This window comes from Empidonax traillii, unplaced genomic scaffold (genome assembly GCF_003031625.1).
Source record: "Empidonax traillii isolate 1590-97213 ecotype Southwest subspecies unplaced genomic scaffold, ASM303162v1 scaffold347:size1123457, whole genome shotgun sequence".
In the NCBI taxonomy this organism is placed as follows: domain Eukaryota; kingdom Metazoa; phylum Chordata; class Aves; order Passeriformes; family Tyrannidae; genus Empidonax; species Empidonax traillii.
In genome coordinates, this window is record NW_020955540.1 from 900,690 (window position 1) to 915,317 (window position 14,628).

At 37.9% G+C, this 14,628-nt stretch overlaps 1 protein-coding gene across 2 annotated transcripts; it reads left to right on the top strand.

The window, feature by feature from the left end:
• The first annotated feature begins 160 nt into the window (after positions 1-160).
• On the top strand, positions 161-14,144 carry DBT (dihydrolipoamide branched chain transacylase E2). 2 transcript variants are annotated; one of them, XM_027892348.1, is made up of 14 exons: positions 166-266; positions 2,640-2,763; positions 3,433-3,497; positions 4,446-4,569; positions 4,740-4,815; positions 5,689-5,870; positions 6,228-6,355; positions 7,091-7,328; positions 8,077-8,243; positions 9,288-9,365; positions 10,262-10,453; positions 10,626-10,697; positions 11,562-13,400; positions 14,089-14,144. In XM_027892348.1, the coding sequence occupies exons 2-13, from the start codon at positions 2,676-2,678 to the stop codon at positions 11,727-11,729; spliced, it is 1,578 nt and encodes a 525-aa protein (XP_027748149.1). In that variant the 5' UTR covers positions 166-266; positions 2,640-2,675; the 3' UTR covers positions 11,730-13,400; positions 14,089-14,144. The 2 variants fall into 2 exon arrangements, with proteins under 2 accessions (XP_027748150.1, XP_027748149.1); XM_027892349.1 differs by lacking the exons at positions 2,640-2,763; positions 3,433-3,497 and having other exon boundaries at positions 161-266.
• Positions 14,145-14,628: the final 484 nt, after the last annotated feature.

Sequence of the window (14,628 nt, forward strand, 5' to 3'; positions counted from 1 at the left end):
TACCCAGGGAAGCCGCACGCCCTGCCCGCCGCCCGCGGCTTTGCTGTACCGGGGCCGCGTCCCGCCCGTCCCCGCGGGCGCTGCCCGGGCCCCGCTGGCCCCGCCCGGCCCGCGCCCCCCGCGGCCCCGCCCGCCGCCTGGTTGGCTGTGCCGGCGCGGCCGCCGCCGGTTGGCTGGGCCGGGGGGGTGTGAGGGGCTGCGCTGCCCGGGGTAAGATGGCGGCCGTGACCGCGCTGAGGAGCAGCTGCCGAATCGCGGGGCGCCTGGTAAGGGGAGCGGGGAGCCCGCTCCGGTGCTCAGCCGGGGAGGGGCAAGATAGCACGCAGCATGCCCGCCTCGGCGGCGGCGGTATCCCGGAGCCCCGGCGCTGCCGTCCAGCCGGCAGCCCGCGAGCACCGCGCGGCTGCAAACACCACGCTCGCGGACCTGCCGCCTCCCCCGCGCCTGCGGGCGGGCAGCGCCTCAGCTCCCCTCCCGGCCGCCCCAGCAGTGCCCGCGGGCGGGCAGTGCCCCGGCTCCCCCGCCCGCCCCCAGCCCTGCCCGGCTGCCTCAGCCGCCCCCAGCCCTTCCCGCACCCCGGTGCGGCGCACAGGTGCCCGTGTCCCCGGCAAGGGCCCCGCCTGCCCAACCCGGGCTGCCCCTGCGTTCAGTCGGTCCCCGCTCCTCAGGGACCCCCAGAGCCGACCCCCTCCGCCCCGCGCAGCCCCGGAATGTCCTCCCCGTTGCCCGTGTTCCCTGTGAAAGGAACGCGTGCCTGTCTGTAATAAGCCAGTGACATCCTTCTCTCCTGTTATTTCTAAGTCGTCTGATCCGTTGCTCTGCCTTTTCGTTGCGCTGCCATCGCCGCTCCTCCGCCCTCCATCAGCTCCCTGTGCGTTCCGCATCCGCACGGTGACGGGGCGGCTACACGTACCAAAAAGGGAAATGTGTTTCTTTGAATCCCGGGAGCCTTGATACTTGAAAAGTAGCTGAGATACTTTACCATAAGGAGGGAATTTACTTTGTTTCCTTTTAGGACACTTACAGTCTCCTAAACATTCAGCGTCGTGAAGATTAATTCATGCTTTCTTCCGTGTTCTTGTATTATAGTCTTCCTGCTCTTGTGAAGTGTTGGTTTCCAATTATGTCACTGCTGTTTTGTGGAATGTCAGAAAAATAAATAACTTTTATAAGATAATATAAGTGGATACAAAGTTCAGGATCAGTTCTAGTTTCCATTATTTTTTTTCTCTAAGTAATAATTCATATTGCATTTTTAAATCATAATGTTGAGGATTTTTAAGTGCTTCTTTTGTAATCTAGTTTTAGGCTATTTATAAGTAATTTTACTAAGACCATTGAAAATAAGTTTCCTTTTGGTTTTCTTTCTGCTCTTAAATCCAAAGGCAGATTCTTATAAGATGAAAATGCTCATCTTATCTATGTGCATGCTGAGCTATAGAATTGGCTGGTTTTTAGTGTATGTTTCCTGCAAGCACATTTTGAATCTTGCTAGATGATAATTCTTGTGACCATCTGCTGCGAAACAGTGATAAGTTCCAAGCAATAATTTGGTTATTAGGGAAATGGCAGTTACCTGGACACTGGGACATGTGCCAGATTTTTAGGTGAGGAATAATCTCAGACTAAAGTATGCTACCAAGGACATTGCTTTACTATATAGGCAACTGTATACTCGGAGATACAGAATGTGTGCAAAACAAACCCAATGCGAGTAAATATTCTTTAAAATGACTCAGTGTGACAGCAAGTCGAGAGAGTTCAATAGGGGAGTATCCTTTAATGAGAAGTCATTGCCTATTAGCACAAACTATTCAATTTGACTTTGAAATTTAGTGTTGCTCCATCAGGTAATTGGTTCCCTGCAGGTTGCATAAAAATATTTTTTTTCCGAGGCCAGCAGTAGATTTTTAGGATCAGCGGTAATTTAGAAAATCACAGTTGGCTTCTTTTTAAGGAAACAACCAAACCTGAACCTAAGGGGCAAGGCAGTTCTCCCCCAAACAGCAGCAGCTCCCGTATTGGTTGGGCTCAAACCACAGCTCTTGGTCAGGCTGATGTGTCCTCAGAGCTGGCCAGGGGCTGGCTGGGCTCTCATTTTCTTCTTGCCAGAGTAGCTCTGCACATCAAAGGCTTGCCCAGGAAAGGTGTTATCTTGCTGGGCCGTTATTGCCTTTGAATTGCAGTAAAATGTAATAGTGGTGACATAAACATAACTGATAGTACTGGACTTGCTGGGTTGTTATTGCTAAATTTTTCCGGGCATCAAGATATGTGGATGGGTATGCTATGGATATTAGAGCTAATTTTGTCCTTTTTTATACTTTTTTGTTTCCTTATTTGCCATTACATGGAAAATAGTACTGATTAAATACTGTAATTAATAAGCACAATCTCTTCATTTATTGGATTTTAATATTTTTCATGTTAAGAAAGAACAGTGTTCTATGAAGAGATTGTGCAATGTATTACTACTGCAACATACTAGTACTCCAACTTTTTAGTAAGGAATCTGCAAAACAGCAAACCAAAAAGATTCCGTTTTTAATAAATGCGGGAGTTCTGAATTATTCCTACAAATATAATATGAAACATCATGGTAACTTTTCTGTAACAAAACCAGTCTCTTTTTTTGGCAGTGACATTACTAAATCACTACCTGCATTGGTTACCAAATGTTAAAAACACATGGAAATCATTGTGAAACTTCACATTTAGAAATAGTTCAGAGATTTGATGTGCTCCTTGTGATCATCTTCACAGGTAAATACTTAATGTTTTTCATTTAGGGTCATATACAGAGAAAAGAATTTTATTGTAAGTTTGGGACAAAAAGGCCTTGTCACCTCTTCTTGCAATATATTTATGTAACCTTCAGGGGGAAAGAACATCAGAATCAAAAATAGGCTTGTGAAGATGTACGTGATATACCACTTTTGTAATCTAATGAGAATTTTAAATGTGTTCATAAAAAAGGATTTTCCATAGCTTAAAATTACCATTGTTGGATAGGGAAAGTTGTTTGGATGACCAGTGAAAAGGATTTTCTGTTTGCTTGTTATAGGAATTAGGAAAAATACTTACTCTAGATCAGTAGATACAACCTTAATAGCAGGTGGCTGTAAAGTAACTCATATAATATAACTTTGTTGTGTCCATTGTGGTAGACTGTGTTGTATAAATGCTTGTTCCTTAAAGAAAGATGATATTAAATATAGCTTGCAATGCTGGATTAAACATTACATAAAATGCCTACGTTGTCAGTTCAGGATTTTATGGCTTCATGAATATTCTACTTTTTAAAAAGCGTGACGTAGTATCAAATAGTTGAACAGTTTGGGGTGGGGGGAGGGCAACCGGGAAGTTTTGTATGCTCTGTAATTATTGAAAGGGTTTTTCAAAAAAGAAGTTAAAATGAACTTTCCCATGCAGGTGTGCTGTTTTCTGGCTCCTCTAAGAAGACAATTTCTAAATTTTACAGTTTTGAGCTACTTGAGGTACATTGTAGCACCCGAATTTTTTCATATCTCTAAATTAATTAGAGATAGTATCCACAGAGAAATTATTATTTTTATAAATTTCACAGCACTCTGAGACAACATAACATCAGAATTACATTAAATTTAAATTTTACTAAATAAGAAGATGTCTGGACTAACTTGTGTTGAGATTAATAAAATACCTATTTATGTCAATGCAAGTACTACTGGCTGTGCTTTTGACCACAATCATGACTGATTACATGATGCTTTAAAGCATAAGGTTTTGTCTGAGGAACCTGTCAGAAAATTCTGTGGACCCTTTTAAGTTGATTTCTGGATAAATATAATTGTAACCATAAAAGAAAACCATCTAATGCCCAGTTCTTAAAAAAAGGTCTTTTCAGTTATATGAAATGATATTTACTTGAAGATGACTGCCTCTTATATATTAACAAAAATGAAAGGGCAACTCTCTGTGCCCTCTGGTGTGTGATCCAGTTAGTACTTCTGATCACTCTTTGATTGGAATAAGAACTGATGAAGAAAAACATGCTGCTTTTCCCTGCAGTCTAGGAGCCCCTTCCAGCATTCATTCTGGATAAAAATATTTCAGATGGCTGATGTAGTTGATACTGTGTGTGCTTTGTGTGTGCATGTCCTGATTAAGTTAATTCCTTAGAGAAACAATAGCAAGTGTGAATCTCTTGCAATGATTTTTGTTAATTGGTTATTTTCTTGTGGCTTTGATCTCCCTGTGTTGTGTTAGTGAAAGAAATTAAAGACCTGGCAAGGCTTATGCTAATGTAGTGGTTAAATATGTATTCAGTGCAATTGTGTTTGCTTAAGAACTTCTCTTACATAGACTAGAATGAAACTATTTTAGAATTATGTTGCATCAGGAATATTAAATGACCTCTGCATTCCTCAGTGCATTGTATTAACACTTGAGACTTTTCTCCCCAGGTGTGCATTCACCGTGTTAGATCGTGCAGCAGCATTCGCGTTATAAAATCAAAATATGTGTGCGTGTTTGACAAATCTGCCCTCAAGTGTAGTCATCAACAGCGATTATTCAGAACATCTGCTGGTAATCTTTTTCATAATAAAATAATTTATTTTATTTTGCTATTTTATGAGTGTTATGATAGAGGCTTGTATATGGCTGGTATGTAAACTTTCTGATGCATTCAGATTTTTCTGCCTGATATCTTGTATTTAATACTAAACATGCTGTATTTTCCTATTGTCTGTTTTAAGTTTCGTGTGGCCAAATTGTCCAGTTTAAGCTTTCTGACATTGGAGAAGGGATTACAGAGGTGACTGTAAAAGAATGGTAAGCTCTGCTTTCTTAGAAATATACTAAGAAATCAAGAGGTTGTTTAACAGCTTTAGCTTTGTTATAAATTAGTCATCTGAGAAAATATTTTCAGGGTTACTAGTGAAGCTTTTCAAGTTTCATTTTCCAGATTTTAAAACCTGGGACATACTGAACTTTACATTTTGTTTATTTGTGGTTTGGTTTGTTTGTGAATGGAAAAGGTAGAAGGAATGGGATGCCCTAATTGTGCCTGTGTATAGGATTTCCTTCAGTGATCAAATGTTTTCAGTGTTCAGGATGTCTGCCTTTTATTATGTTTACTTAGGCTGAGTTTTAGAAACACATTACTAGTCCAGAAAATCCACATAATTTTATCCTATACCCCTTCTCTACTGGTTTTATTACAAGATTTGAACTTTTAAATTGTTTGTAAAAGGCCAGTGATGAATGGATTAATCAAAATCCAAGTGTACAGTGCAGAAAGAGAGTGCTGAAATGCCTTGTTGTTTGTACAAATTCCCGTCTTTTTGTGTAGAAGATCATATACTGATCCTGACAGAAAGTAAGAACTTCCTTAGGTTCAGACCAAGCTGGGCTCATTCTTATATTTTACATGATTTATAATCTGACAAGAAAACTCTGCTTTACCAAAGTCAGTGTAATGTGTTTGACGATACTCTAAGTCATTGCGTCATTTCACACAGCAAAGGGTTCTGCAGCAGCCAGGCAAAGTGCGTAGCAAATGTATCCATTATGGAGAATTTATCTTCCTGTCTGGAATGCATTTTTTTGTTGTGGCATGTACAGAACTGAACTTAACAAAAGAACACCCAGCATGGATTTTTATACTTATTTGTGTTTTACAGTAGCCTGTGTCTTTTCTCTCAGGTATATAAAGGAAGGTGACAGTGTGTCTCAGTTTGACAGCATCTGTGAGGTACAAAGTGATAAGGCCTCTGTTACTATTACCAGTCGTTACGATGGCGTCATTAGAAAACTCCATTACAGTATAGATGATATTGCTTTTGTTGGAAAACCATTAGTGGACATTGAAATTGATGCTTCAAAAGGTATTGTAAGATATTTTTTTCTCTGGCATATTTTATGTTTGTTATCATGAAAACATCAGTGACAGAGCAGTTTACTTTTTCTTCCTGAGAATCTTAAAAAGTAATATTTTTTCCCTTTATAAAGTCAAGAAAATTGAGTAGAGAAAGTAGTTATATTTTATTAGAATTTAAAATCTCAAAAGCCGGTTATATCCTATTGAATATTTAGCTCAAGCAGCAGCCTATAGCAAGCTGTGTTCCCATCCACAGTAACTGATAGTGAATGCTAAAAACTTCAGCTATCACAGAATGCTCGAGGTTGGAATTTAACAAATGCTTATGATGTAGTAAAGTCAGATTTCTTCTTTTCATTTGCAGGTGTTGCCTCAGAAGAAGATGTTGTTGAAACCCCTCCTATGTCTCATGAAGAGCACACTCACCAGGAGATAAAAGGTCACAAAACATTAGCAACCCCTGCAGTTCGTCGCCTGGCCATGGAGAACAATGTAGGTTTGCTGAATAAGGTCCTGTTGCATTTTATCGAGCTTTTATATGGCATTTTGACTGACTACAAGAACATTGATCTAGGGGAAAGACTTGTTTTCAAATAATTTTGAATGTGTGAAAACTGCTGTAAAATGAAGACAATTGTGCTTTCTGATTATTATGGTGGATAGAAAATGAATTACTGGGCTTAAAACGCAGCTCAGATGCTTTAGGCTGAAGATTAAGAAATCCCAGGACAGAAGAAGGAGGAGGGAAAAATAAAATCTCAGTTGTAGCCAGCTTGTTTTGTTGTTCAGGTTTGTATTAGCACAGAGGTTATACTAGGTGATCTTTTTTTAAGTGTCTTTTTAATGGCTTTTTTTCCTTATGAATCTGTGAATATTCCATTAGTTTTGAAAGTTTGTGATGCACTTTTAGGAGAAAAATAAAATGATAAGTAGAGAAAATTAATTCACAAATAGCTTTCCTCAAATTCACATTTCACTATTGATCCTGTGAAGTAATTAAGAGGTAAGTAGAATTCATAGTTCCTCCTTAAAATATGCAACTAAAGAATGGGACTTTTGGACGATTGGAACAATTAGGTTAAGTACCTAATAAATTACAGAATGTGAAAGAAAACTGTTGCTATTTTGGATTGGTAATGGGAATAATTTTTAGCCGTAGCTCACAATATAGGATATTTTTATATTGCTGTAAAACTGAAGTGTCACAGTTTGTTATGTACTTTTCAGATTAAATTGAGTGAGATTGTTGGAACAGGGAAAGATAACAGAATCCTTAAAGAAGACATACTCAATTACTTGGCCAAACAAACAGGAGCTATTTTACCTCCATCACCAAAGGCTGAAATTGTCCCACCTTTGCCAAAACCTGTGCCAGCTGCTCCAAAGGACAAAGCACGCAAAATCCCAGTACCTGTTTCCAGACCCATTGTGTTTTCAGGAAAAGATAAAACTGAACCTGTAACAGGTAAATCAAAAAATATAAAATCTTGAGACCATGTTCACAACAAATGTTGCTCTGTGAAAAGCTGACTCCTTCTGGTGGGGGTGGATTTCATGTTATTGTCATGCCAGGGAGCGTGACTGAAAGAAGCGTCTCTGATGGAATCATTTGATGAAAGATTTGTTCATGTTTTGGTTGGATGGAGTTGGGCTGCAAACTGCTCATTCTTCAAATGTGTGCTGAAACATGTAGGAATTCTGAAACATGGGTTTGTCACAGTAGGAATCATTATGCAGTTAGTGGCAAAGTGCAGTGGATTTAAGGGTTTATCAGCACTTAATAACAGCATACTTCAGCATTCACACTTGTTCTGGAGAAGAGTACCACAAAAGACAACAAGGTGAGAAAAAAAAAAGCATATTAAAAGGGGAAGATAAAAGTTTTTTGCTTGCCTTTCAAGCAATGCTTCTTTGGAGGCTGGAAAGAGTAATGCAGATTATGGTATCGTGATTTCCAATTCATACCTACCTAGGAGAGACATGCAGTAATATCATCTGAGGTGTTACATTGTAAAAATTGAGTTACATATACTGAATAACTGATGATCCTGAAGTGTTCTTTACCCTGTCCTTTTTTGGTTGTGGTTTAGCTTTGGTTTGGTTTAGTTTTTGTAAGTTGTGTAATTTGTTCAATGGAAACAAATAATTAAATTTCACTATAAGTTCACAGAAGCTCGTTTTGTTGGTTTAAGAAGTCAGTAAATATTTTCCAGGTTTTCAAAAGGCAATGGTAAAGACTATGAGTGCAGCCCTGAAGATCCCCCACTTTGGTTATTGTGATGAGGTTGATTTGACTCAGCTTGTTCAGCTGCGAGAAGAGCTGAAAGCTCTGGCTGAGAGCCGTGGAGTTAAGCTTTCCTTTATGCCTTTCTTCATAAAGGTGAGATGCGCAGCAGAGCACAGAATGGAATATTTACACAGCTTTTGCCAAAATGTTTTCAATGATTGTTGTACGTTTGGAGCACTTCTCTATCATCTGAATTATGACAGATCACAAGAAAAGTCTCAGCTTTTCGTGTTTATTGAACCACTTACCAATTTACAGTTGGCATTGCAGTGAGGGTTATATAATGTCATGGAAAACTTTTGAAATATTAATGGGGAAGGATAAAGTGGCTTAAGTGTCATTCAGTGTGGGGGTAAACATCGCCAGGTGCTGGAATTGCACAAAACAAATAGTGGGAACTGTCTAATTTTTAAAGTTCCTTTAAAATGAACCTCACATGAAATGCATCGTCGTTGTTGTTGTTATTATTATTACTACAGCATTGGTATTGAATAATTTGAATTGAATAATGAATAGTGAATTGAATAATAAAAGGTGAATCAGTGTGTCTCTTCTATTGTTCAGAAGACCAGGCACTTGCACTCATTTAGCTGCTGCGGTTCCATTTCCAACTGGTGCACTCACTGCCTAAACTGTGCACTGAAAGCAGAGCTTACCTGAAAACTTTGTAGATGCTGGTTCAGTTACAGTGCTGTGTAAGCACTCATCCTGCTCACTGTCTTTAGGGACAATTAATATTACTTCCTTGAAAAACTGTCATCTAAACTGAGAACTGAGAATGACATTGCAGCTGAATCTCAGAACTTTTGGGATATTTGAATTGAATTGTGGAACAGAAATAGCAAATGCAGATTCAACTTCAGTTATAGTGGGGAAAGGAATTATCATTTCTTATATGTCTGATGTATATTTGTTTTTTGCAAGTTGTTCTTTTTTTTTTTTTTTTGTTTGCTATCCTAATAATGACAAAGTATCAACAGACACATTAAGGAGATTTTAAGCCTAATTTGATTGCATTGAGGATATCTGTATTGTTATAAACTAAATTATCTCCTACCATTACTTCCTTTCCATGGAGCTTTGTGGTTATAAAATATAAAAATCTATCTTTTTTTTTTTTTCCCTTATATTTAACAGGCAGCCTCTTTGGGATTGTTGCAGTATCCAATTCTTAATGCTTCCTTGGATGAAAACTGTCAAAATGTCACATATAAGGTTTGTAAATTACTGATAAAAGTTGTGAGCAGAAAACCTAAAATAACAGCTAACAAGGGCTTTTCAGAATGTTTGAGTTAATTTTAAAAACCAACACTGGGGTGGTGTGCTGGAAAATAATTTGTGTGTCCACATTCTAAGATCTGGATTTGATTTATTATTGAACTTACTTCAGTAGTTTGTTAAACCAGAGTCACTTAGTTATTCAGGCTTACCTCAAACTTGCATATTAATATAGTGATTTCCTATTTTTTACCTGAATATGGGCCAAGCATTTAAAGTGAGAACACTTAAAAATTCAATACAACAATTTTTTAGTGATAGCACAGTTGTTCCAACACTCAACCCTTACGTATTAATGTTTTAAACTCAGTTTTGATTAAAATTATGTAATTTTCATACCAGCTGCTGAATTGATACTTCTGGGAAGCTGGTGTCTATTTTCTTGAGTGATGTGTATGTGCCCATTGCAGTGCAAACTCCTTTTGTGCTGTTTGATCAATATCTCTCAGAATCCTTATATTTCTTCTAGCAAATGAAAGGCAACTGAGTTTCCCTTTTTTTTCAGTTTTAGTGTTCTCTTTAAAATCTGCTATTTATGTTTTGTTAGGCTTACAATCATCCTAAAGTTCAGTGTTTTCAGTGTGCAATTAATTCCTGGATTTTGTATTCCCTGGGGGTGACACTGCCAACAATTTGCAGGTGTGGAAAGCTAATATTTAAAAATTTACATCCTTTTCTCCCCTCAAAGTTATAAAAAGGAGTTGTTCACTACAGACAGCACTTTCTAGGTTAAAAAGAAAAATAAGGAAGATGTGATTTAAGTGCCTTTTTATGTAAAATACATTTTATGTTGACAGCCTGTAATAACGTGCAGCTAATGGACCTTGTTGCAGGCTTCGCACAACATTGGAGTTGCGATGGACACGGAGCAAGGGTTAATTGTCCCAAACGTGAAGAACGTGCAAGTGTGCAGTGTGTTTGACATTGCTGTTGAACTGAATCGCCTGCAGTCCTTGGGCTCTGCAGGCCAGCTGGGAACAAGTGACCTCACTGGGGGAACATTCACCCTTTCAAATATTGGCACAGTAAGTGCAGGAAAAAAGAGAACAACATCTGAAAACTGCTTCTCAAATGAAAACTTTACTTAAGTTTCATATACAATGAACAAAACCTGTAGCAATTAATTCAAGAGGCAATGTGCTCTAAAAAAACCCCAAACTATTTGGTAAATAATATCCCCAGCTTTTTCTTTTCTAGATTGGTGGCACTTATGCCAAACCAGTGATACTACCTCCTGAAGTAGCTATTGGAGCACTTGGAAAGATACAGGTATAGTAACCTCATCTCAGTGATATGAGTGTTTAGGTCATCTGTAATGAAAGTGAAACTGGAGTCTCTGTTTTGTTTTTCTTTTATAAACATTTCTTTGTATTAGAGAAGTTGCATAGCTTGTGATTGCAAAGTTTTGTGGTGGTTTTAGATGACTGTACAGGCACCAAATGTTTAACTAGAAATCTCTTACACCAGAGGTTCAGATTTGTTTTCTAGAATCCTGTTATATTTCACTCATATCCATGTTTAGCCTTCTAATGATTAGGAAACAACATAAATATATTTTTACAAATTTTGCAACATGGTGATAACATTGTTCCTATCATCAAGGAGAAAACTCGAGAAGTACTCTGATAATGAAGTATAATTTCATGAGCCAGATAGCTGAATCCATACAGAAATCTGTGTGGCAAAGGCAGTTTTATATTTTCTGAATTTCAGCCCTTAATTCTTTCATATAGGCATTTGAGATCAATGCTGGAAATTAAACTATAGTGACTACTTCTAGGTTCTGCCTATGAGCATTTTGTTCAGGGGATGCTTTGAGGAAACAGTCACTTTGAGAACTAACAGTGCAATAAACTATTCACAAAGAAACTTTTGAGTCAAGAAAGGTTTTCAGTACCTCAGTGTTTCCATGATGGTGGAAACAGGATATGACTGTTTATTATGTTGGCTTGCAATATATTCTAATCTGCAGCACAAACAATAACGGGAAGGTGTTGGTTTTTTGAAGGGTGTTACTGCTGTCTAATTTAGCAAAATGTTTAAATTTAGATCAACAAATTAATACCAAAAAAATACAGATCTGCTAATGAAAGTATTAAATATTTCAGTGCTTTTTTTTCCTCCGATTTTTAGGTTGTCCCTCGATTTAATGAGAAGGGTGAGGTGTTTAAGGCACAAATAATGAACGTGAGCTGGTCAGCTGATCACCGCATCATTGACGGAGCGACCATGGCCCGCTTCTCTAACCTGTGGAAATCCTACGTGGAGAACCCGGCTTCAATGCTGCTGGACCTTAAATAAAGGAAACCCTGGCTAGAACATGCCTTTAAACTTTGTGGATTAGACGGAATAGTTATGAAAGCTGTCTCTGCTAAGATGTGCCCTTGGCTACGTGCATTATGTAATAATGTTATGTGGTTAAAAGTTCTCAGCAGCTGATATCAGTCTATCAATTAGTTGTAACTTCTTTTAATTAGTAGTGCTGTAATTTCTTCTACAGCAGACTGTCAAACTGAATAGGTCACGGCTTCTGAACATGGTGGTGGAATGTCTTTATTGTGCCTTTTATAACAATTGTCAAGCTGGTGGGACTGAGTGACACTGCTCTACACCTGCAGTGTTTATAATCTGATTAACCTGTTTTGAAGGGGAATACTCATAGTTCTTCCGTGTTGGACACGTACATTTATTTTAATGAATAATAATATCCAAATTCCCCAAGGGAGTTATGCAAAAATCATATACAAATAAAATGCCTTTAATGCTTCTACTGTAAGAGGGCTTTTTGTTGTTTAACTGAGTAAACCTCTTAAGTCTTTTGCTAGTCCACTTTTTCCTGGCAATTACTTGCACAGATACTCTTTATCAAACTATAAATGAAGAGGCCATATTTATTCAAATGCTTACTGATAACACTTATTCATAACTATCAGGGCCTTAATACTCTCTAGAATATCCTGTATTTTTTTTCAGCTGGAAGTAGCTTCAGTCCTTAATGCTTCCCAGTTATTTTTGTTTCTTATAGAAAGTATGTGTCTGTTAAAACCAAGCAAGGAGGAAAGAAAGAGAAAACAAAGGAAAAAAAGAAGGATCTTGTTTTGTTATTCTGACACATTAGGTAAGACTGACAGCTGACCGTGTTCCAGAAGCTTGCACTGTGTTATCGACCTTCAGATACTAGCATTTACCAGATTGATCCGATTCAACAAAGCATGGACATTAAGAAATACTATGTAAGATAAGAACTTCCTAAACTCAGATACAAGGCACATAATGAATAGTTTCAAGTTAACACCTGCAGTACAGAAAACAGTTACATGGCTTTAAGGTGAACTAAACAGATGAGGATGGCACTGGTGATTTAAGGGGAGATAGGAAAAAACCCACTGGATATAAATACCTTTTAGAAACCTAAATTGCAATCAGACACAAGAAAAGACAGTTATATGGCCTTAAAAATGAATTTGTGACGCACAAAATGGACATTTTCTCCTTTCTTTAGATATATCAAAACCAGGAGCATTCTGGAAAAGTGTAGACCAAAGTTGTCTATTGCATTTAGCTGTGAAAATGTGAGACAGGCTATCAGAGGAAGAATCCCTGCTATCCTTGATGCTGAGAGTGAGCAAGAGAAAAGCTGGTAATGTAGGAGGGGGAGCATGGAGCATCCGTGTAAGGTGCTATTTATATTTCTATTGTGGTATAAGGGTCTTTTATATAAAGGTCGTTTCTTGCAAAGTTTGACTAATATATCATGCTTGTCACCTAATTCATTTTTATCAGATTTATTTATTCCTAATAAAAAAAAAATAAAGCCACAAAGAATTGTAATATTGTTTTTATTTGTGAATTTTATGCAGGCTATCCTGTACAGGTGACTAAAACTATTTCTTCTGCTCTTGAACATGCTGTACTCAAGGCTACCAAAAGAGCACAGCCTAATGGCTCCTTGCCTGCAAATATATTGTTGTGGTAAGGGGCTCAGTCTGAACAGTATATTTTTTTAATCTGATGACCACTGAGAAAATAAACAGAGGAAACATAAGTAGATGAAAGAAAGCAATAAAGTGATTTAGAAATATTTAAGATAAAATAATTTTACTTGCACAAGGAGCCTGAAATTTGTCTCTCAAGACTCCAATAAATGGGAGGGCTGTTGAGTTTCTTTCCCCTAATTATCTGTCTTTAAGGAGGAGGAGGAAATGAGGTTAGGTTTTTAGTTATGATGGCTTAGACCGAGAGATTGAATCAATACCAAAACTGAAAGAAGAAATACCTATAACAAAGAAACTTTTGGATAATTTTTGCTTTTGCATAATGTTGAGGGTTTTTTTAAAAAAGTATAGAAGACTGAAAGGCTTGAAAGCTAAAGTGTCTTTCAAATAGGTATTGGTGTTCAGGTATTTAGGTGGTGGTGGACTGAAGAGCATGGTTTTGGTTGTTTTTGATTGTAAAGTTCTGTGTGGTAGGTTTATAACCAAACTCACAATATTTTAAAAAGTTTATCTTCCCATTTTATACTCCAGTGCACTTGATTAGAATTATCCAGTTTTATGGCTTCTGCCTCAAATAGTGACCTGTGATTATTGTTGTTTCTCTCTTTCCATTTGATTGAAGAAAAAGATTCTGACAGAGTTGTTCTCCTTTTATCTTCTCCAAGGACTATTTGAAGAAATAGAATGTTAAAAATGTTTCATGATTGGAAGCATGAAAAGGGGTGAGTAACAACCCCTCTGTACATCTTGATAAAGATTACTTTTCTGTCTGGACTTTGATAATAGGCACTAAAATTCTTCAACAAGAGAATTTTTCAGCATGTGCAGAAGTAATGAGTAAAATACTTAGTGATGTAATATTTTTCTAGTCTATTCAGTCTGTGTTGCTGTTTATTAGCACTTTAAAACTCAGTTATCTTGGAGAGAAACATTATTATAGTAAGCAAGTAGTTGTCATTTTCACTTCAAAACTAGCCTTTTTTAATCTTATTTTATATTCAGTATGAGCTCATTGTAGAGAATAACAATTACTCCTTTGTTCTTCTTTTTCATAATTTGTAACTTTTGTAAGCAGGAGTCCTGGAGTTCAGGGGTGCCCAGTCATGCTCAGCAAACTGGGAAGGCTTTACAGTGGTAAATGCTTGGGAGAGGTTGCAGAAGTGCCTCATGTGATGCCTTCTATTCTCAGCATAGGTTAAAATTAG

Bases quoted from the DNA above. Each gene is read 5' to 3' on its own strand.
- DBT (XM_027892348.1), top strand. From the start codon at position 2,676: ATGTTAAAAACACATGGAAATCATTGTGAAACTTCACATTTAGAAATA. The intron at 5,871-6,227 runs GTATTGTAAGAT...TTTCATTTGCAG, and splicing joins TGAAATTGATGCTTCAAAAG to GTGTTGCCTCAGAAGAAGAT. The intron at 6,356-7,090 runs GTAGGTTTGCTG...TGTACTTTTCAG, and splicing joins GCCTGGCCATGGAGAACAAT to ATTAAATTGAGTGAGATTGT.